A 24,996-nucleotide genomic window follows, 5' to 3' on the forward strand; every position below is an offset into this window, starting at 1 on the left:
CTTGTGCCGGTGGCATGTGTAAAGACATTTGAGCAAGATCGTTGCCAGTGCCGCTGGACTGGCTCCTGTGCAGGTGGCACGTAAAATACACCATTTTGAGCATCGCCGTTGCCAGTACCACCTGACTGGCCTTCGTGGCAGTGGCACGAAAAGCACCCACTATACTCTCAAAGTGGTTGGCATTAGGAAGGGCATCCAGCTGTAGAAACTCTGCCAGATCAGACTGGAGCCTGGTGCAGCCATCTGGTTCACCAGTCCTCAGTCAAATTGTCCAACCCATGCTAGCATGGAAAGCAGATGTTAAACGATGATGATGATAATGATGATATATAAAATCGAAATAAGCAACAGGATATAAAGAAGTGATGCAGTACAACCGTTTGAAGCGGCTCCATTTAATTGAACAATCCAATCATGACATCATTTTAAAAGCAGGGCTATCATCAGCTGCAACTTAAGTCCCTAATTTAACTGAATCTCAATCATTTACATATATATATATATATATATATATATAATAAACACATTATGTTTTTATGTACTAATATTAGTTTCATGTGCTGAGAACATGTGAAACATTGTTTTATAACAAATCTGGTGTTCCAGCACAATCCTCATTATGCCATGTGGGCAGTGTCTGATGATTGCACTGGGACACCAGATATGTTATAAAACAATGTTTGGCATGTTTTCAGCATATGAAACTAATAGTAGCACATAAAAACATATATTGCATTTATAAAAATAATATTTATCTCTCACAAAATGGCGAACTTTTTTTTATTGATCTTACCATCACAGAGCAGCACACTATATATATACATTATATATATATATATATATATATATACAAATATAAGGTGCATTCAGAAAGTATCCAACTTACATTTTTCTGCCAAAACTAATGCCGCAAGGGTAAAATCCCTTGGGTGTTTTTATGTGGTACTAGCGTGCGTGCTTTTGCATGGCACCTGCACCCATGAGCCCATAAGACAAGGCCCTCTTGGCTGAGAGAGGGAGTGAGGGGCATGGTCGTAAAGGACATGCCTGTATGTATGGATGACCACGATTTTATTTAGCTTGATGTGTCTTCTTAAGCACAGCAAATCATCAGAAGTCTCAGTTCCATGTCATCTCTTCTGTGAGAGCCAATGTCTGAAGCTCCTCTCTCATTGTCCTACCTCTTCTTGGGTCTATCCTTTCCACAGGTTCCCTTCACAATTAGACGTGCTTGAGAAGAAGACCCATCAAGCAGAGCAAAATCACAGTCATTGCAGAAACCGGTGTCATGCAAATTGGCACCCGTGCCAGTGGCACGTAAAAGCACCCTGGTGTCACGTAAACAGCACCCATACTGGTGGCATGTAAAAGCTCGCATTACACTCTCAGAGTGATTGGCATTAGGAAGGGCATCCAGTCAAAGAAAACCATGCCAAATCAGACTGGAGTCTGGTGCAGCCTTCCAGCCCAGTCAAACTGCCCAACCCATGCCAGCATGGACAACAGATGTTAAATGATGATGATGAAGACAATAATATAGATAGAAATAAGTGCTTACTTTCGGTTGTCCAAATATACCATGACCTCCTCTAGCATGGGAAGTTTCCATGAGAGGGTTGTTCAAATTTGAATGAGGACCTGCAGTAACTTCTTTAGAAGATAAACCAAAATTAGACATCTCCTGCAAGGAGGCTGAAGTAATTTGGTTAATCCTTGCAGTTGGATCTTCATTCATCAAGTCTCTTTTAATCTGGCGAAGATTAGCTTCAAAAAGTAAAAACGATTTTATTGAAATTATTATTAAGAAACTCTTATCATGCATATGTATAGCTCTTCAAGCAGACCCTGCAAATAGATCACAGAGTAATTCAATATAGAAGAGCATAATGCAAAGTTCAATGCAGCTGAAGTCCAAGAGATATGATCGATGAAATTATCTCATGAGGAGTATATAAGCCATAAAAAGTTAGCAGAAATGAGAGGTGAATATATTGAAGAATTAGTATAACCATGATGGTCTAGTAATCTGATGAATTAACTTTCTTTATCTGCAAGGATTTGTAAATATACTATTGAATTGTATAATTCACAGCATGCATATTAGTAGGGACATATAAAATGATTTATTAAACACTGAAATTATTATTACATGAAGGCTGCAAAATGGCTGCAATCCTAAGGATGACAAGTAGTTAAATATATTCACCTATCATTCCTCCTGAATTTGTCTGGTTTACTGAAACATTTGGGGTAGATGAGAAAGGACTGAGATATTTGGTGCTTTGCTGTACTCAAGAAAGCTTGTCCTCTACAGCATAAATGTTAAGGCAGCTTTCCCTGATGAAGTGGAGTGGCCTGCAAGAGCCCTGTGCTAGTGTCACATAATAGCATATGTGACGGTGCCACATTGAAAGCACCCAACACACACTGTAAAGTGTTAAGCATTAGGAAGAGCATCCAACCATAGAAACTAGTCTGATTATATATATATAGCATCATCATCATCGTCATTTAACATCTGCTTTCGATGCTAGCATGGGTTGGACGATTTGACTGAGGACTGGTGAACCAGGAGGCGACACCAGGCTCCAATCTGATTTGGCAGAGTTTCTACAGCTGGATGCCCTTCCTGGATGATATGTTTTTTCTTTAAACTCTTTAGCATTTAAAGCCACCCTATCTGGCCCAAATATTCATTCTACCCACTTTTTGTTCAAACTGGCCTGCCTGCTTCTCACACCTACCTTTCTACAGCTGGATGCCTAATGGTAGAGGATGCCCTTCCACTCCGAGAGTGTAGTGGGTGCTTTTACGTGCCACTGTGGCACATTGGGAAAGTGTCTTCTATGACCTGGGGTCAGTTAAAGCCTTGTGATTGGCATAAACATATGTGGTTGAGAAGTTTGCTTTCTAATCACATGATTTTGGTAATTTGGGTAAATGTCTTCTACAATAGCTTTGATTTGGTTGATAGAAACTACAATTCTGTGTGTCCTAACACAGAACTATCAAAACAGATAAACTATAAATACAATTATATTTAACACTGAGTTATTGGAACAGACATTAAGCTTTGCATAAAATTATATGTTATGTAGAACTGTTACATGTAACTCTCAGGCATCAAGCTCTAGATACAGTTCTATTGATCATAGAACTATCAAAACAGACATTAAGCTTGAGATAAAATTGCATGTAAACATACCAAGAACATTTCCACTAGAATCTTTTAAGGGAGCACCACCACCTCCACGACCAAATGGATTGTAATTTCGACTTTCTTCTTCAAGTGTTTTCTCATAACTGTCAGACAAAAAAGAATAATAATTAAAAATTAAAAAAAACAACAAAATCAGTTGTTCAGTAAAGTAAATACATAGATGTAGAACAATGCTTTAGTGTTATTGTTGTTATGATATAAAAGAGAAATGGCTTATCATAAGTACCATAAGCCTGTATGATCAGAATGACCAAGTCTTTTCACTGAGTTGATAATCATATTTAGTACTGTTCATGTGACCACCAGGTGGAATCACTATTACCATTTGTACTTCCATTATTTTTTGTTTCTACTAATTCCAATGAATATTTGGTTGAGGACAGTGTAGAATCATTCAGTAGACTATTCTGATTTTATTAACTTCTAAGATTACTAAGAGAGTCTACTATTACTAAAAGACAATATACTGGGTTGGACAGTTACAGCAGGCCATGTTAACAGGAAATAATAATGATATTGGACAGTCACAGCTGACCATGTTGCCAAATTTTTTTTCAACCACTGAAGCAGGACTTTTGATGCTTTCAGTGAAAATAGTTTCAATTCAAAACTAGTATGTGGCATTCAAACTTTCATGCAGTTTATCCAGCAAATATTTGTAAATTAAAATGAGCATCACCATTTTCATGTACCGGGCACCAATGCAGTGACTGTGCAACAACACACCTTAAAGAGAATGTTGGGTACGACACACATACATTTGTTGAGGATGAGCTGTAGGTAAAAGAAACACTCTCACAACATGACTCTTAATTATTGACTCCAGAAAAAAATGACACTCAATGTAAAAGGCTGAAAATAAACGAGATCAGTGATTTAGTGTGGTGCTTTATTAACTTGGCTATTCCACTGCCTCAACAAAGTTTTTATAATAAACAACTTACTTCTCTAATTCTCGCTTTTCTTTCAGCTTTTGAGCTTTTTTCTCTTCAATCTACACTCAAAAGAAGGAAAAACAAGTCATTAAAGAAACCAAATGTATTAGAAGTGGGGAGGAGGAGGAGGCGGAGAAGAAGAAGGACTGTATCTTTTATGTTTTATCTTTTATGTTTTATCTTTTATGTTTTATCTTTTATTTGTTTCAGTCATGAGACTGTAGCCATGCTGGGACACTGCCATGAAGAACTTTTAGCTGAATGGATTGATTCCAGTACCTTTTTTTTTTAATGCCTGGTACTTACTCTATCAGTCTCTTTTGCTGAATTACTAAGTTACATGGATGTAAACACACAAATACCAGTTGTCAAGTGGTGGTGGGGCACAAACACATACACACACACAACAGGCTTCTTTCAGTTTCCGCCTACCAAATCCACTAACAAGGCTTTGGTTGGCCTGAGACTAGAATAGAAGACACTTCCCCAAGGTGCCATGCAGTGGGACTGAATCAGGAACCATGTGGCTGGGAAGCAACTTCTTACCACACAGCCACATTTTCTTTTAACAGGACTATGTAGTTAAGAAATCTGCTTCCCAGCCACATGGTTTCAGGTTCAATCCCACTGCATGGCACATTGGGCAAGCATTTTCTGCTATATCCCTGAACCAACCAAAGCCATGTGAGTGGATTTGGTAGACAGGAATTTTTAGATGCCCATTGTCTATGTGCATGTGCATGTGCGTGTGTGTTTGCTATTTCTTGACATCGTGTGATAATTGTAAATGATTGTCACTGTCATACAAGCAGTGTCATTCATTTCCCATCTTCTGTTAAAAAATGTCACACCTTGGGGAAATATTACCACCTTCACAAATAAGTGAGGGTTGGCAACAGGAATAGCATCCAGCTGTAGAAAATCTACCTCAACTAATAAGGATTGGACCCATGAGGGCATAGAAAAGTAGACATTAAGACAATGATAATGATGATGGAATGGATAGTTGGAGCTGGCCATGTTAATAGGGAACAACATGACAGTATTGGACAGTCACAGCTGGCCACACTAACAGGCAATAACATATAGATCAATAGATAAACAGGAGATATCCTCAGACACATCTGTCAGATACTTCCAGTTCCATTTGTTGTAAATAGGAGAAAGGAAAAACACACTCAACACCAGAACTGAAGACACCTCCGAAAGGGGGAGGGGCATATCAAAAACGGTATTAGAGTAGGAGCCAAAACCAGACATGGTTCCTCTTGATGATGTCTTTAGCCACTAGATCCTATAAAAGGGGCTGTTGAGGTAGCGAACCATTGGTTGGAATTCCTCCTGTGGAGTGGACAGTTTTTTACCATAAACACCTGATGTTTTGTTACTTCATTTATTGTTTTTTCTTTAAACTCTTTAGCATTTAAAGCAGCCACATCTGGCCCAAATATTCATTCTACCCATTTTTTGTTCAAACTGGCCTGCCTGCTTCTCACACCTACTTAACAATGTCATTCTAAAAATAAACAATCATATCACCGAAATTTCAAAGCTATGAGATAATTCATGACTAATTCAAAACAATGGGAATAAACAAGCATTACATTTGACATAGTAATTCTGAATGCTAAAGGGTTAATGTTTATTTTTCTAAGCTGTCATAGGATGGTTAGTGTGGATACTTATTGGAAGTAGTCTTTTTTACAACTGGACGCTCTTCCAGTCACCAACCCAAGTTTTACAAGGTAGTTCTTTTTATTTTTATTATATTACTCTGAGAGCACAGAGTAATGTTCACTGGGAATATAAATACAATGTCACCATCTTTTCCAATCAGACAGTCTCATACATGAAATGGAAATGACAAGTTTCACAGAAACATACACACACACACACACACACACACAATAGGTTTATACAGTTTCTGTCTATCAATTTTACTCACAAGACATTGGTTGGTTAAAGGCAGTAGTAGAAGACACTAATTCAAGGTACCACACAATGGGACTGAACTTAAGATTACACAGTTGCTAAACAAGCTGCTTACTCACACAGCTATTTATGTGCCTGTATAACTAAAAAAACATTGAAGTAATCATCATCACCATTTAACATCCATTTTCCATGCTAGCATAGGTTGGATGGTTTGACCAGAGCTGGTACAATCAGGAGCCACAACAAGCTCCATTGTCTGTTTTGGCACAGGTTCTAAGGCTGGATGCCCATCCTAACACCAAACACTCCACCGAGTGTACTGGGTGCTTTCTATGTGGCACCAACACCAGTGCTTTTATCATGGCACCAGCATGAGAGCCTTTTATGTGGCACCAGCACTGGTGTCAATTCTGTTGTAGGCAATTTTGATATACCAGTAACTTATCTACTGTTAAGAGTTTCTGTTATTGTTTAACCCCAACTCAGACCTGATTTAACAAACTTATGACCAAAGATATTCCAGCTGTGATCAGCTCATCTTATTTATTGTTAACTACAAGTCAGATCTGATCCAGCAGGTCAACAATCAAAGGTAGCCTAGCTGTGATCAGCCTAGTTTATTACTGTTTAACCCTAAGTCAGTCTGATCATGCAGACCTATGATTGAAAATATTATTTCTAACATATGAAGTTATATGAAGGCTCATTGTTTGCAAGACATCCACTAGTGTGTGTATGTGAGGTTTGTTGTAGTATGTATAATATGGATATGCCTCTGTGTGTGTGTGTGTGTGCATGCACATGTGGTAGTATCTTGTCTTACCTGCCTCTCCAGTGCCTTTAAATAAATTTGCTCTTTCTTCCTTGTGCTGTTCATATTGTTATCTGACTCACCAAATACCAAAGCCCCAGGTCTGGCACCAAAGTTTTCTTTGGAGCTTGCTACATTTGAAAAGCTTCAAAAAGAGTAAAAATAAAAGGAAAACAATGTTGTAAAAGTTGTTTTCAAATTCTCCCTGAATATTGAATATGTGTATGAGATACATATCATTTGGTAATTTTCTTTAATGTCTGCAGTCCATGTTAGTGTTGCTTAGATGGGAGATTATGAAGACAGGATTTTTATGGTCAGAGGCTGAAGCATATTGATGGCAAAAAGGATTAATTGAAGGCTAATGTTGATAGAGACAAGGTTTAATTGAAGGTTAAAGTTGATGGAAGTAAAGTCTAATTGAAGGTTCATATTTGATGGAGACAGGATTTACTTGAAGACTAATCATGGAGAGAGGGCTTAACTGAAGGCTAATGGTGATGGAAAGAAGGTTTTATTGAAAGTTAATGTTGATAGAGACAGGGTTCAATTGAAGCTTAAAGTTGATGGAGATAAGGTGTAATTGATGGTAAATGTTGATAGAGATAAGGTCTAAATGAAGATTAATATTTGATGGAGACAAAGATTTATTTGATGAAGACAAAGATTTATTTGAAGGTTAATCATAGAGAGAGGGCTTAATTGAAGGCTAAAATAAATATTTGGTGAAGGTGAGCATTAATTAAAGGTTATTGTTGATAGAGAGGTTTAATTGAAGCATAACATTAATGGTAGCAAAGTTTGACTGAAGGTTAATATTGAGCAAGACAAGCTTTAATTGAAGGTTAATATTGATGGAAACAAGGCATAACTGAAGGCTAATTCTGTTCAATGGTTGAGAGTTGATGTTTCACCTTGTCTTAAACATGGTTCTAACTCCAACATACTCCCATAAAGAAAATCTTTATTTATACTTACTTCTTTTTTGGCTGTGCTTTAGTTTCTAGTTCTTCAGTTCTGTTACCAAGGAAGGAAGGTTCAAAACCTGGAATATACAAGCCCAAAAAGATATAACAACATTATTACGTAAAACCTACATATACATATAAGCTCTATTTTATGCATTTGGTCTCACTGTAACTTATCATCAATGTCATCATTCCATGTCTATGTGCCATGCTGATCAGCCGAAAGACAGCACTGTACTCCAATGTCTGCTTTGGCATGACCTCTATAGCTGAAGACCCTTCCTAATAATGCAAAGCACTTTACAACATGTACTGGGTGCTCTTTTCTTGTGCCACCAGCACTAGTGAGGTCACCATGCAGCTCAGAAGACTACGAGCCCCAAGGGTGTGGCCTTAAGCTAGGAGATGTGGGTAACAGTATGAGAGAAGAGGCCAGAGCAGAACAGGTCTCTTGCTATAGAGGAGCAATATGACAATGCATATTTTAGACGAGAGGCTAGACATGATTAGGTGGAACTGGAAAGAGATAGAATAGTGGTAATAAGTTTCAGCTAATTAGCACTGCTTGATCTTTCCCTTGTTTCAATCAGTAGACTGCAGCTATGCTGGGGCACTGCTTTGAAGAAGTTTTAGTTAAATGTATCAACTCTCAGCACTAATTTTGTAAAGCCTGTTACTTATTCTATCGGGCTCTTTTGGCGAACCACTAGGTTATGGTGATGTAAACACACCAGCACCAGTCGTCAAGTGGTGGTGGGGAGGAAACAAACACACACACACATTATATACACATATACACGGCAGGATTCTTTCAATTTCTATTTACCAAATCCACTCACAAGACTTTGATGGATGTCTGGGCTATAGTAGAAGACACTTACCCAAACCATGTAGTTGGGAAGCAAGCTTCTTACCACACATCCCCGCCTGCATATTACAAATAAATAGTCTGTCTATGAGACTCAATGGTTAGGAAATTAACGTACTGGACTATTGACTACATGGTTCTGATTTCAAATCTTACTACTATTATTATATTGTATCCCTGGATAAAGCAAAACTAACAGCTCTGGCTCCATTGGTCAGGTGATTGATGATAAAAGAGGTGAGCGATGGAGAGAGAGAGAGAGAGAGAGAGAGAAAGAGAGAGAGAGAGAGAGAGAGAGAGAGAGAGAGAGAGAGAGAGAGAGAGAGAGAGAGAGAGAGAGAGAGAGAGTTATGGAGAAAAGTTATATTTGTAAAGTGCTATACTGACCTGTTGTCACTGAGTTATCAAAATGGTCTTTAATGCCATAAAAACGATATGCATCATCAATGGAACTGCTAGCACCATCTTGTAACAGACCACTGTTGAAATATAAAGAACAAATATGGTGCAAAATGGATTAATAAACAAGGTGTAGTGAGTCTAACAAAGTGATTATAACAAAAGGTCTAACAAAATATTGACTATAACAGAAGATCTGACAAGGTGTAATCTAAATCAGAAGGGCTAACAAGGAGTAGTCTATATCAGAAAGTCTAACAAGGTGCAATCTATAAGTTTAAGAGAACATAGACTATAGTATAAAGTCAAACCAAACCTAAATTATTGTCAGCCTAATAAGGTGTAAAGTCTTGGCAAGTCTGAGAAGACCATCTGTGGAGCTTGGAATCTTGAGTTTTGCCAATATTAAGTATCTGGGGTACGTTTTTAATATTTCTATAACTTCCAAGGCTTATAGAAGTTCCAAAAAGATTATATACTTAAATACTTCAAACCTATATTCTCCCACCCAAAATTTAACATTTCAGGGTTGAACAACTGCAAAATATTTAGGGTATTTGGAACTGCCAAAATTAAATACTTACGATGGTTCATAGAGCAAACTGGGAGGGAGAGGTGGTACATGATTGTTTTGTGGTAGGGTGCTGATACTTCTGCTCATAAGCTGTTGGTTGTCAGTCCCTGTAAATCTCCCAGATAATTGAGGATGCTGAGAGTCAAGTGGAGGGCTGAAATATTAATAGATCTTTAGGTTATGGCAGTCAAACATTGTTGTTTAACCCCAATCCCTTTTGATATTTACTTGCTAAAGATTGCACCTGGTTCTATTATACAGACGTACAGTTTTAAAGTGATCTAGATTAAAACTTTATGCCGCAAGGTTCAGTTCTTGTTACGGTTTAATGGCTTGCATGCCTCAATAACCCTGACAGTTATGCCAGAAAAGTGCAAACTCCTGCTAGGGCTTCCCTTGCAGGACAGGTCAAAAGGATAGTGACCAGACAAATTTGGACCACTTCTTTTCATTATTAGAAAATAAAAAAAGCGAAGTAAAAGCAGCATCAATGACAAAAGAGGAAAGCCTTCCTTTAGGGAAACATGTGATGTGGTGCTGCAAAATCCAAAAGGAAGCTGCAAGCTGATTCTCCTTAACCTACGAGGGGGAATAAACAGGTGCACAAGAAATTGTTGGAGGTAGGATATTGAGGAAGAGCTGAAAAATGCAGAGATCCAGTAGGAGAAAAGCAGGAAAGACAGCCCAGAACTGAGAACAGGAAAGAAAAATCATTGCTGGCCTATGCTCTACGGAGCAAAAAGCTTAAGAAAGAAATTAAAACTTCACATCAAAATTTCATGTTAAATACTGTTCTAAACATCAGCTTAATATCATCATCATTATCATCATTTAATGTCTGTATCCATGTGTGCATGGGTTGAACGGTTAAGTACTCAATTGCACTTGGAACATCCAGTTCAAAGTTCAAAACAACCACAATGGTGAAACATATGTAGAGACAAATGGTAAAAACATGTCTTTATTTCAATTTCTCTTAAATATGTTTACATATTTTCTCAGGAAAATCATGTCCCACCCCACCCAATGTTCATCTCTCAATGTCCCCAAGGGGTCACTACTGCCCAGGTTAAGAACACTGACCTAGAAGGACTAAAAGGGTAAAGGCCCCCTTGAGAAATGAATGACCATGGGATTGCACCTAGAAAGTTACCCTCCTAGGTACAAGTCCAGGCAAGGTTGTTTATGGAAGACCAGGCATCGCCCATGCATACCAGCTTCCCCTCTCCATGCTACCGATGTTATCCAAGGGAAAGGCAATGGCTGATACAGCTTGACACCGGTGACGTTGCAACTCATTCAACAACTGAGTGAACTGGAGCAATGTGAAATAAAGTGTCTTGCTCATAAACACAACACACAACCTAGTCCAGGAATCAAACTCACTACGTCATGATTGTGAGCCCAAAGCTGTAACGACTGAGCCATGCACCTTCATCCTAGAAGGATTATCACTCAATAAAACTAACTGATCACACTGTTGTTCAAGTAAAGTGAAAGTGCACATCGCTATCATAAACCAATTTAACATTCAAATACATGGCTGTCTTCTTTGCTCAGTATGCAAATGATTCTACCAGCTTGATACCTTATTTAATAATAAAAATATTAAATACAATGTTTTAATTACCATTTAGCTTATTTCATCATTAAATGAAATTATTATTACCTTCTATAATCTTGGAGAATGTCTTTTGTCGCAGGTTGAGTTTCCTTCTTAGCCTGACCAAATGGTAGCAAGGGTTCATAGATTTTTTTCGACATTTCTTTCTCTTCCCTTTAGAAATATAATATAAAACAAAACAACAATGATATCAGGCGAATGTCAAAACCTTGGTCCTAACAACAAATGATATGCTGTTTTGATCAAAAACTGGACCAATCTACTACACTGGTATTAATTTACAGTACTGGGTAAAAGCTGGATCAATCTATCACACTGGTCAAAGGTCAAACTGTTCTATTGTACTAGTCAAAGAGTTTAGAGATTTACTATATCAGTCAAAAAGTTGACCAATTTACTGCAAGGGTTAACTCTGCTGATAGTAACCAGCCCGAGACTGATCCTCAGTCTATGACTCAACCCTCTTGCATTAACCCTTTAGCATTCAAATTATTCTGCCAAACGTAATGCTTATTTACGTACATTGTTTTGAATTAGTCATACATTAATCTCATAGCTTTGAAATTAATGATGTGATTGTATATTTTTAGTATGACATAGTCAAGTGGATGTGAAAGGCAAAATCGGGCTAGTTTGAGCATAAAACAGGTAGAATATTTGGGCCAGATATGGCTGGTTTAAACGCTAAAGGGTTAAAGGGATGTGAATTAAAATCTTCCATCAGAATGTTATGTTAATTTAAGTTCCAAACACCGGATTAATGCTGACAATTTTATTTTACTAAATTTTTCCTTATTAACTAAGATTTCTTTATTTCTAAATTTCACTATTACTAAAATTTCCATTATTTACAAAAATTTATTGAAACAAAGGCTTGTAGGTTCAGAGAAATATGGTAGCAAAAGTGTTAAAATGATCACTAATCTAATGTACAGATCGAAGAGCTGAGTATCTATGTGCCTTGAACAATTGCATTGAATAGCATCTTTGGCAAAGACATTTAACTGTCAATGGGTTTGTTCACATATGCATAATTTATGAGCAGTGAGCCCAACACATCACCCTCTCTCCCACCACCGCTAGCTCAATGTATTTAATGAACCCCTCTCATCCTTCAACATATTAAGTGAACTCTCTGCTGCATGCATTTAAATCAGATCACCATCACTATTTTATTACTTTAGTGTCCACTTTTCCATGCTTGCATGGGTCAGGCAGAATTCATTGAGGCAGATTTTCTATGGCTGGATGCTCTTCCTGTTACCAACCCTCACTTGTTCACAAGCAAGGTAATATTTCCCCATAGCTGCAAATGTTTACACAGAAGATATGAAACAAATGGCATTACTTTTATGATAGTGGTGTTTATTTATCATGCAAAATTAAGATAAGGAGACACTAATACACTTCCCCCCATACATACATATATACATCACATGGGCTTCTTTTCATTTTCCATTAATAAAGTCCACTCACAGAGCTTTTGAGTGGTTTGGGGCAATAGTAGAAAATATCTATTCATGGTACCAAACAGTGGGATTGAACCTGAAATAGCATGGATGTGAAGTGAACTTCTTAACCACAGAGACATGGCTGCACCTTTAGAGTCATGCCTTTACATACCTATAAATTGATGAGAAAGGATTTTCAGATGCTGGGCCTTTCTGAGGAAATGACAAGGGACTGAGAGATGTAGCAATTTGCTGTGCTTGGTAAGACATGTCAAGCTAAGTGAAAATCCCTGTCTTCTACACATACAGGCTTGTCCTTTCAGGTGCCGGTGCCACTTAAAAAGCACCCGTGCAGATATTGTGTAAATGCACCTGTGCCAGTGGCATGTAAAATACACCCAGCAAACTTTGTTAAGTTTGTTGGCATTAGGAAGGGCCATAGAAACGATGCCTCAACAGACAGCTGGAGTCTGGACAGCTCCCTGCTAGCCAGCTCCTTGTCAAACTGTCCAACTCATGCCATGGAAAGCAGACGTTAAATGATGATGATGATGATGATGACAAACACTGAGTATGAGCCACATGAATATGACCATTCTGGAAGGTCATGTAAAGGTCATGTGCACTGTACCATCTCTCAATAACATCATCATTATCATCCTTGTTTCTATGTCTGCTTATCTAAACAGGAGCAGGTGAGACCAACTGACCATTCCAGTGTCTTTATGATCTTGGACTAAGCTACATCAATTATATTTACCTTACAAACAAAACAAAAGACAAAGATATTATGTTGACTTTACATTTGAATCAACTGGTGTCAATATTTATTTCAGCAACCTGTGTTAATATATAGATTGGCAAAATAACTCAATCTACATAATAATACATAATATAGAATATGGTATTTTATAATACTGATTTCAAATTTTTGGCACAAGGCCAGCAATTTCGAGGGAGGGGGTAAGTCAATTACATCGACCCCACTGCTCGACTGGTACTTATTTTATCAACCATGAAAGGACGAAAGGCAAAGTTGACCTAGGCAGAATTTGAACTCAGAACATAAAGATGTGCAAAATGCCGCTAAGCATTTTGACTGGCATGCTAACAGTTCTGCCAGCTCGCCACCCTATGGTATTTTATTATATAAAAAATATATATTCAGAAAATACACTCTAAGACATACTACTTACAGTTTGGCAGCATTCTTTTCATCAATTTGTCTTTGAAGTTCCTCCCGATAGCTCTGCTTTTTTCTTTGTCTAGCACTTCTCCTCTCTGTACCTGTTGAATAAATAGCCATACTTCATAGGTGACTTTTTTTAACAGACAATTAGATTTATGTAAAATCTCTTTCAAATTTTCTTCATTAAACACAGTTACACTAATGTTCTCATATTAGTGTACCACAAGAGGCACATATTCATATTTATGCTGGGATTTCACAGGTTAATTGTTCGAACAACTATGTTTATATCTGCATGCAGAGTAATCTTACAGAAAAAAAACAAGCAAAAGGAAAGTATAAAAACTGATAGAAGGGACATTCTTATCAAACAGCTAAGTATCCTCTAAAGTGTGTGTAAGAAGGAGATTCAATAGCACCATGGTTAAAGCTATAAAAGATAAGCAACAAATTCAGAAAGTCTTTGGGAAGAATGGAACGATACCAGGTTAATAAGGAAAAGCTTTTGTTTTTAACAGTAAACAGGCGGGTCTAAGGAAACTACTGAGGGTTTGTGTTGGGAATTAACTAACTGGCACGCTGTCAGTTATGACGACGAAGGGTCCAATTGATCTGATCAACAGAACAGCCTACTCATGAAATTAACATGCAAGTGAGTGAGCACTCCACAAACACGCGTACACTTAATGCAGTTTTCAGGAAAATTCAGCTTGACACAGAATGTGACAAGGCTGGCCCCTTTGAATTACAGGTACAACTCATTTTTACCAGCTGAGTGGACTAGAATAACGTGAAATAAAGTGTCTTGCTCAAGGACACAATGCATTGCTGAGAATTGAACTCATGACCTTACGATTGTAAATCGAAAACCCTAACGACTAAGCCACATGCCTTCATTGTTGGGAATTAAAGAAAGTACAAACAAACCACTGATGAAGGCCCCTAACCAAGCCATTTGACTTTCCTTTCCATCCCAGCAAACTAATTTATTCCACATAACTTAATTCTTTTACAATCTGGAGAGAAGGGACAGTGCCCATAAGCTTTTCAGGTTGAGGTTTGTAAGGAGTATGTGGACAGGTTCCAGAGGGTAATTGATTTGTACAGGGTTTTTGTGGATGAAACACGATTGACAAGTCCCCTCAACCCCTTGGGGGTCGTTGGGATGCTGCAGCATATCTAGGGTGACAAAACCTGGCAGAACTCATCCCTATCCAGGCTAAACTCATTTCTACAGCTGGGTGGACTGGAACAATGTGAAACGAAGTGTTTTGCTCGAGAATAAACAGATCGACCAGTTTAGGAATTGAAACCACAATCTTATGGTCATGAATCCAACACTCTAACTACTAAGTGATGCGCCTCCACTAAAGGTACTCATTTTTACTGCTGAGTGAACTGGAGCAACGTGAAGTGAAGTATTTTGCTCAAGTACACAACACATCGCCAGGTCCAGGAATCAAAACCACAATCTTACGATTCTAAGTCCAGTACACAAACCATTAAACCATGTGCCTCTGAAACACAATAGGGCAGACAAAAGAAAACATGGATTGTGGTACACAGCTTGATAGCTTAGGGCCTAATTTCACCCAACTAGAGTACAAACCTGAAATATTTAGAAGGAAATATCTCCAATTTGACTTTGATGAAGGAAGAAGCAAAATTTTCGATCTATCAACCTCAACACTCATGGTTAGATTTTCATTTTCCAGTTCAAGTTTTGTTAATGCAGACAAAATACAGTTAAATCATCTGTAAATTCTTTGATTCCTTAGTGAACATAAAATTATTAATATTAAAAATATCTTGGCTGTATGGTAAGAAGCTTGCTTCTTAGCCACATGTTTCTATCTACCAAATCCACTAGAAAACATTTGCCCAAAGTGCCATGCAGTGGGATTGAACTTGGAACTATGTGGTTAGGAAGTAAATTTCTTACCACACAGCCCATGCATACACCTATCTATAGACTGATTAATCCTTTTGTTACTGTATTTCTATCTTTGTTTCAATTAATTTTTAAAATAAAGCATTAATTAAAATAACTTCGTCATAATTAAGCTAGTGTTTGGAATATAAAATGGCATGAAATTTTAATGGAAAGTTTTAATTATGATCATTTTAAATAAAGGATTTTGTAGCATAAAACAAGGAGTAATTTCAAGCAGGCTGGTAAAAAAATGTAAAGACTCCATTTGGTCATAAATGACCATGGAATTGCACCTAGAAAGTTCTCCTCCGAGGCACCTGTCCAGGCAAGGTTGTTTATGGAAGACCATCAGTCGCCCATGCATACCAATCTTCCTTCTCCACACCACCATTGTTACCCAAGGGAAAGGCAAAGGCTGATACAGTTTGGCATCAGTAACATTGCAACTCATTTCTACAGCTGAGTAAACTGGAGCAATGTGAAATAAAGTGTCTTGCTCAAGAACACAACACACTGCTCAGTTCGGGAATCGAACAGACTACATCATGATTGTGAGCTTGGTGGTCTAACCACTGAGCCATGCACCTTCAAGCAGGTTGATATCAAAAGGGTTAATAGGCAGATATGTGTCTACATCTGTCATACCGTCTTTGTTATATTAGTCTAGATTTGTCAAATTCTGTTCATCACATTTGTCAAACTGAGTTCATGGCACTTAAAAAAACATTACAGCAACAGCAAAAAAAAAAAAAAATTTAAGAAAATTGTAATGCATTTAGAATTTGTTAAAATATTATTTTAAAAAAAATTTGACACATGGACTGACCTAATGGTAAAGTAGCATAGGTTTCTTCAGTCTTTCTTGGAGGATATCGACTTCTGGTGGGAGTTCCTGGGTTTATAGGGCTTTTGTGTTGAAATTGTTCAGTTCCCTTGTTTGCTGTGAAGATCTGTGATATATTGGTGGCTGGCAGAGTTGGCAGTGGATGGCTTTGAGGGAGCTAACAAGAAAATGAAGGCATGATTAAGCTTAGCAAAATATATATGTGTATGTATGTATAATAGTGTGTGTTCATGTATATGAAAGAGCAAGGATAATATGAATGTAAGTGACTTAGGTGTACATACGTGAGCGGGCAAGTATAATATGTGTGTGTCTGAGTTAAGTATAAATATATGCCTGAGAGAGAGAGAGAGAGAGAGAGAGAGAGAGAGAGAGAGAGAGGGAAAGAGAGAGAGAGAGAGAAAAGAATTTAACTAATAGTTAGTGACAGCCAATTCAATTTGGTAATATTTAGATGATTACTAAGATAGCAAGCTGGTGAACTGTTAGCAAATCGGGCAAAATGTTTAGCAGCATTTCATCCATTTTTACGTTGTTACTTCAAATTCTGTTGAGGTCGACTTCGCCTTTCATCCTTTCGGAGTTGATAAAATAAGTGCCACTTGAGGACTGTAAAGGGTAAAGGTAAAGTTGCCTTCTCGAGTTGTACCAACCCATAAGGGCCAGTTTCTCAGTTTGCATGGCGGACAGGATGCTGGTCTGTTGCAGGATTACTTTTTTTGCCAGCTGAATGGACTGGACCAATATGAAATGAAGTGTTTTGCTCAAGAATACAATGCATCGCCCAGTCCAGGAATCGAAACCACAATCTTACGATCATAAGGCCAACTCCTAACCATTAAGCCATGCACTTCCACTAGTTGAGTACTGGGGTTAGTGTAATTGACTAGTCCCCCCTCCTGAACTTGCTGGCCTTGTGCCAAAATTTGAAATCAAAATTTGGATGATTACGAAGGTGAAACCAACTAGCATTATAGTATTTTTAGTACATACATAGATGTATACATAGATGATGGTTGTGGTGTGTAGTGAGTGAGGTGGTGCTCAGAAGTTTCAGACTTTGGGTAAAAGAAAATATGGAAGATTCGTACTCCAAAGCAGAAGCATTAAGAACGGTCCATCTGATGGTGTAAAGCACTCATGACAGTGTCATGTAAAAGAGACTGTGGTGTTGCAGAAAAGCAACTGTGTGGTGCCATGTAAAAGCACCTGTGCACTGCCACATAAAAGTGCCCATGCGGTGCCATGTAAAAGAGCCGGTGTGGTGCCACATAAAAGCACCTGTGCAGTGCCATGTAAAAGCACCTGGCACACTCTGTAGAGTGATTGGTGTTAGGAAGGGCATCCAGCTATAGAAACCATGCTAAGTCAGACTGGAGTCTTGTGCAGCTCTGGTCAAACCGTCCAACCTATGCCAGTGTGGATAATGGACATTAAAAGATGATGCTTTCTGTTGTAATTAGCTATTTCCCACTATGGTATTTGTTCTGACCGCAAGGCAGTGAGCTGGCAGAATCGTTAGCACGCCAAGCGAAATGCTTAGTGGTAATTCGTCTGCTGCTACGTTCTGAGTTCAAATTCCGCCAAGGTTGACTTTGCCTTTCATCCTTTCGGGGTCGATTAAATAAGTACCAGTTACGCACTGGGGTTGATGTAATCAACTTAGTCCCTTTGTCTGTCCTTGTTTGTCCCTCTATGTTTAGCTCCTTGTGGGCAATAAAGGATTTAGGTATTTGTTCTAACACTTGGTACACTGATTTCAAATCATGTTGATGTCAACTTTTGCTTTTCATCTTTGTAGGGTTGATATCAAAAATAAACAAAAACGTTTCAATTCCCTATGTTTACATGGGTGGAATAGTGTGTTTGCTGGGACAATTGCTTTTATAGATGGACAGATGCATAAAGAAATGCTGATCCTGTGGAAGGAACCTGTGGAAGAGGTAGAGTCAGGAAAACGTGGGATGAGGTTATGAAATGTGATCTTTGGATGTTGAGCCTCATGGAGGGAATGATAGGTGACTGAAACTTCTGGTGAATTGCTGTGCTTGAGAAGACATGCCAAGCTAAGTGAAATCATAGTTGTGGCCAGTGCTGGTGACATATAAAGGACACCAATGCAGGTGACATCTAAAAGACTCCCAGTACACTCTGTGAAGTGGTTGACTTTAAGAAGGGCATCCAGCCATAGAAACTAAGTCAAAATAGAGCTTGTGCAGCTCTCTGGCTTACCAGCTCCTGTCAAATCATCTAACCCATGCCTGTATGGAAAATGGATGTTAGATGATGATGATGACGACAATGTTCTTCCCACTACTAAAAATGTGGTAAGTAAATAGAGTTATGTGCCTAGCTCAAAGGAACAACACAATTTAGAACTCACAACCAGGTGGTGAGCAACTTAAAACCTCAAACCCACTATACTACATTACTGGAAATATAAAATGCTATTTCAAGACTGCTGGAGTTTTGAGCCCATGACCAGTAAGTTCAAACTTAGTAGCAGCAAGTATCAAAGTATCAATTAACTCCAGCTATTTTACAAACATAACACATCACCCTATATCTTGTTGGTGATCAGCCTCAGGTCAGCTGAGATCCAGTTGACATATAATTAAAAACAAAACCATCTTCCTCAGACAGAGTGTACCTAGGACTACATTAATCCAATGTATTCTATTATTTAAAAAAAAACCCACTAAGGTATGATTTGATAGATATTTAACTGCTATTTCTAGTAGGCACAACAGCAAAGTGGAAGCTGTCTCAGCTCATTGTTTTTATTTGTCTCGGACAAAAATTTTCATTGAATCTTTCTGTGGTAAGATGTAACTTGGCTATTATTTCTAGCAGAATCAGTGACCACATGCAGATTCTCTTGGTGACTGTTAGATACCCTATATTTTGTGAGAGTGCACGTGTATGTGTCTCTGTGTGATGCGTGTATGTGGTATGGATAAATTACAAAATTATATTTAACAAAAAATTTAATGAGTAGATCAGAAAAGACAGAAAACACATAAAGTGAACTTACAGGGGAAATTTTGGAGTCTAAAGGATGTGGTCCTTCTCGTAGTTTGTCCCAAAGAGGATCATCAAGTAAATTATTAGATACTGCAAGTAATGGTGATTGGTTTCTTCGAAGACGAGACTCTATTTCTTCATTAAGCGTTGGTTGGTATTGCCTAAAAAAGAAAAAAAAAGTACTAGAGATATTATTAGTGTTTGATAGCAATACAAGAAAAGACATTAGTTTTTGGTTATACAGTCAGTGATAGTTATGATAAACATAGTTGTTTGGCTATGAATGACTGGCAGTCCATCGGTTATGACGATGAGGGTTCCAGTTGGTTTGTTTAACAGAACAGCCTGCTCGTGAAATTAACATTGAAGTGGCTGAGCGTTCCACAGACATGTGTACCTTTAACATAGTTCTCAGTGAGATTCAGTGTGACACAAAGTGTGACAAGACTGGCCCTTTGAAATACAGGTACGACTCATTTTTGTCAGCTGAGTGGACTGGAGCAATGTGAAATAAAGTCTTGTTGGGTGATGGTTCCTATAGCTTGATGGTCTTCCTAGCACCAATACCAAACATATTGTTATTTCTTAGAGACGATCATCATCATTATCATCACCAACATTTAATATCTGTTTTACATGCTGGCATGGGTTGGATGGTTTGACAGAAACTGGCAAGGCAAATTGTTTGTTTTGGCAGGGTTTCCATGGCTGAATGGTCTTCCTAATACCAACCACTTTAGAGAGTGTACTAGGTGCTTTTTACATAACACCTTGGTTTTAGAATCTCAATTCTGTTGTGGTGGGCAGGTCTCCTTGAGTACAGCAATATGCCACATAACTTGGTCTTCTGTCATCTTCCTCATAAGGCTTAGCATTTTGTATACAGCTATGTACACACACACACACACACACACATATAGGGTAAACATAAAGACTCCCTTCAGTCATGAATGACCATGGGCTTGCATCTAGAAAGTTCTCCTCCAAGGCACAAGTCCAGGCATGGTTGTTTATGGAAGACCAGCTATCGTCTATGCATACCAGCCTCCTTTCTCAATACTACTGATGTTACCCTTACCCAAGGGAAAAGCAAATATCGATACAGCTTGGCACCAGCGATGTTGTAACTCATTTCTACAGCTGAGTGAACAGGAGCAATGTGAAATAGTGTCTTGCTCAAGAACACAACAAACAGCCTAGTCCAGGAATTGAACACATTACCTTATGATTATGAGCCTGACGAATCATACGTGTTCACTATGTATATATATATATATATATATATATATATATATATATATATATATATATATATATATATACACACACACACACTCATATGCACATACACACATACCCAATCCATCATATGCACACATGCAAACATATACACAGCCACACCCACCCACTCACACACTTTTCACCACCTTCAACTGAAACACCCGCTACTTACCTGTTTGTTGACTCACACCTTCATACATACATCACTCACACAAACACAAACCTATTATGCTCACAGATACTACTACCACACACACACACTGACCACTTTTGCACTTACCTGTCTCAAAAAAATCACTTTCTCTATCTCTTTCCGTTTCCAGTTACTTCAGCAATGTAACTCCCCCCCCCCCCCCAAACACACACACACACACAGAGTTGGCAATTTCTTTTCTTTCTTTGGACTTTTCCCTTTCTCTTTTCTGATGAAGAGCTATGCTTGAAATGTTAAAAACTTTTTTTCATACCGAGTGTCAAATTAATACATTCCTTGTGCATGTTCTCTTGCTATCTGTTAATTTTGTTACTCATATATTTGAATTGATTGTGTATTTGTATTGGCCATATAAGGTTGGCAATAGGAAGAGAGCATTCAGCTCAGTAAAATGTTCATTTAACCCAAGCTAACAAGAAAAATCAGATATAAAAATGTGAATAAATGAATAAATAGATATATACCCACACACACATACACATGCAAATAGATAGATATATAGGTAGATAGATAGATAGCAACTGGTGCAGACATGACAGACTAAAAGAATTGAAAACTGAAGGCAGCATTACCTGCTAGTATTCGGTTCATCTCTACTCCTTTCATGGGGTCCATTTGCCCATTTGATATGTTTATTGGGCTCTGAACTTTCTGTGTTCTCAATAGCTTTCAAGCGATTACGCAACAATGGCTTTTCTACACCAAACACATCCTGGGATATAAATAATAAAAATGATGAGGGCTTCAGACTCTAATAAAAAGGCAGTTCATTTATGGTCACGATTTGACAACAAAATTCTTCAATGTAATGTAATCTTGCCTCATTGTCAAAACATTAATTTCATTTTTTTTTTTTTTTTTACAAAATATACCAATTTTAAAAGGAAGATTCTCAGCGTTACTAGTTAGAAATAACAGACAAATCTCTTTCAAATCACATCCTATTCATTATCATCATCATCATTTAATGTCCACCTTCCATGCTGGCATGGGTTGGATGGTTTGACAGGAGCCAGCTAGGCAGGAGCCTGCACCAGATTTCTGTGTTTGTTTTGGCAGGGTTTTTATGGTTGGATGCCCTTCCTAACACTGACCACCCAGCAGAGTGGACTAAGTCCACATGACCACCAGAAAGGACACAGTCATACCTGGAATGTCATAGATCATAGGGCTGCTTGATTCTAGTTTTGAGCAGATGATAAGCAACAAGATATGAGGGGGTGCTGAAAAGTTCTTGGTTTTAAGGGTATTGCAAAAGGCTTGGTTGGAGGCCCAACCTTCTGAGTTCTTTTACAGGGCTTAGAATAGGACTACTGCAATAAGTGTGCAAATTTGAAAGGGAAATATGTTGGATAAAATCATAATTAACTGATCCTCCTGTATTTTCTTTTACCCAAAGCCAGGAACTTTTCAGCACACCCTCATATAGTATACATTATATCCAACAAGATGTATACTATATACACTATATTATATACTCTATATGTAAGTACCAGCTAGGAAGCCTCTATATGGTTGCCCAACCTGCTATAAAACAACAGCTAAATTGCCCTCAAATATGCATGTTTGATGTGGCCCCAGAGACACAATGTCTGAATAAAACATAGGATGGTAATAGATGAAGAACCTTTGATTAACCCTTTAGCATCCAAATGTAAGGCTTTTTCATTCACACTGATTTTAATTAATCGTGCATCATTTTGTAAATTTGAATTTCTTATGACATGATTGTATATTTTTAGAATAACATTGGGAGGTAGCATATGTGGGTTGGATACGGCCAGTTTAAATGCTAAAGGGTTAAAGAGCAACTCCACCACCAATAATTACTGATACTGACCAGTGATAAACTGCTTCCAAAGCCTGGGTGTGAAGCTGTATTGTCTACAGGTCCTTTAGAATTACCATAACGTCGCAGGTTCTCCTGCAAACCAGAGCAGTATAGCGTTAGTAATCTCAAACACAAACAGCTTACTGCAACAGATTATCCACCAAATTCATAAGAAAACTAACTGACACACACACATATATATATATATATATATATATGTATATATATATATATATATATATATATATATATATATATTCTATGAGTAAAACAACAAACAGAGACAACTGACTGAAATGTCTCCCTATCTGTCTTTCTCTCTCTCTCTCATATATATATATATATATATATATATGTATATTTATATATATAATAATACAAATGATATGTGAGCATATGCTTATATACATATATCTACATACTTACATCTACATGTATATATAGATACATATCCGGGTATAGGACATCAAAAAACGTGGACAAAAAAGGAATGGGAACATAAATAAAGCACAAAAAAACGGACAACAGACTGAACACACAGGAAAACAGACGAGCCGCTTATGGAACTTTTCCTTCATCAGCTGCCTCTTTTCTAAACTAATATAGATATATAAATAAATATTTTTTCTCCATTATTCCTCTTCTCTCTCATATCCTCTCACCATATGGACTTACCCCAGCCAAATGCTTTTGGTAATCGTTCTCTAGTTCTTCTCTGAGCTTCTTCTTTCTTTTGTCATATTCACCAAACTTAGAAAAAAAATCCACAGATTCAGTAGTGTTCTTGGTCACTGGTTTTGGTGGTGGCTCAGGCTGTTGTGTTGTCTGTCTTTGACTGTTCAGCTAAACAAACAAACAAAAAACATTTTAATTCACCTCATTTATTTGATTTGATTAAACTGGGGTAGGCATGGTTGTGTGTTTGAGAAATTCATTTGGCATCTGCAAGATTTCAGGTCCGGTACCACTATACAACACTATGCAAGTATCTTCTATTATTGCCCTAGCCCAGCCAAATCTTTGTGAATATTTTTGGTAGATGGATAGTGAAAGAAGACCATTGTATGTATGTGTGTGTGTGTGTGTGTATAACATCTCTCCTTCCCTACTTAATTTAACACTGGCATATTTATATGTATATTTGCAGCTGCAGTAACGCTTATATTTATAATGCTTACCTTGCTCTCACCCCCAGTAGGGGCAACAATTTTAACATGTTTGAATGATGATAGGTTAAAAGCGAGAACAATTGTTGTGACATGTTTGTTATCAAACGATCACAGAAACCTTCTTTCCAGGTGCTGAATAACAACTCTCCTTTCCATGTTCCCTCCCACATCCCTTTTCCAGTTTTCAGAGTTGGCACAGTAAATGTAGGGACATTGAAATGTAGGTCTAACGAGATTGTAGAGATGCTTGAACAGAGGCGTGTTGATGTGTGTTGCATCCAAGAGGTAAGGTGGAGAGGAGCTTCAGCCAGGTTCCTCACAGTTAAGACACATAGGTATAAAATCTTCTGGGAAGGTAACAGTGATGAAGTAGGTGGTGTGGGCATACTTCTTGCAGAGAAATGGGTGGATTAGGTCATAGAGGTAGTCAGAGTGTGCAATAAAGTGATTAAGCTCAGGCTAGTCTTGCAGAATAGTATAGCTACAATTATATCTGCTTACGTCCCACATGTAGGCCTACCAAATGAACAGAAGGACCACTTTTATGATATTCTTCTGTAGGCTACCTCAAAGATGAGTGACAATGATCTCATCTCTGTGGCTGGGGATTTCAACAGGCATGTTGGACAGCAGTTTTATATCTTCTATGGTGTACATGGGGGCCATGGAATTGGTTCCTGAAACAATGAAGGAACAAGGCTACTGGAGTTCTGTGATGAAAATAAC

The 24,996-nt window shown here is 37.9% G+C and overlaps 1 protein-coding gene across 4 annotated transcripts in view; it reads right to left on the bottom strand.

The window, feature by feature from the left end:
• The window catches only part of LOC106870298 (centrosome and spindle pole-associated protein 1), a 166,460-nt gene that overhangs the window by 42,464 nt on the left and 99,000 nt on the right, over positions 1 to 24,996 (bottom strand). For 3 of the 4 annotated variants that reach the window (XM_089357482.1, XM_089357485.1, XM_089357486.1), the window contains 14 exons: positions 23,777 to 23,944; positions 23,111 to 23,194; positions 21,843 to 21,982; positions 19,786 to 19,936; positions 16,734 to 16,908; positions 13,982 to 14,072; positions 11,380 to 11,487; positions 9,721 to 9,864; positions 9,125 to 9,216; positions 7,880 to 7,946; positions 6,914 to 7,046; positions 4,165 to 4,214; positions 3,206 to 3,303; positions 1,559 to 1,764 (listed from right to left, as the gene is read on the bottom strand). In XM_089357482.1, coding sequence (XP_089213608.1) covers positions 1,559 to 1,764; positions 3,206 to 3,303; positions 4,165 to 4,214; positions 6,914 to 7,046; positions 7,880 to 7,946; positions 9,125 to 9,216; positions 9,721 to 9,864; positions 11,380 to 11,487; positions 13,982 to 14,072; positions 16,734 to 16,908; positions 19,786 to 19,936; positions 21,843 to 21,982; positions 23,111 to 23,194; positions 23,777 to 23,944 — 1,707 coding nt within the window. The remainder of the gene's footprint in view (positions 1 to 1,558; positions 1,765 to 3,205; positions 3,304 to 4,164; positions 4,215 to 6,913; positions 7,047 to 7,879; positions 7,947 to 9,124; positions 9,217 to 9,720; positions 9,865 to 11,379; positions 11,488 to 13,981; positions 14,073 to 16,733; positions 16,909 to 19,785; positions 19,937 to 21,842; positions 21,983 to 23,110; positions 23,195 to 23,776; positions 23,945 to 24,996) is intronic. The other variant, XM_089357483.1, reaches the window with a different exon arrangement.

The sequence above is a fragment of the Octopus bimaculoides genome, chromosome 9, assembly GCF_046866305.1.
Source record: "Octopus bimaculoides isolate indiv1 chromosome 9, ASM4686630v1, whole genome shotgun sequence".
Classification (NCBI taxonomy): Eukaryota; Metazoa; Mollusca; class Cephalopoda; order Octopoda; family Octopodidae; genus Octopus; species Octopus bimaculoides.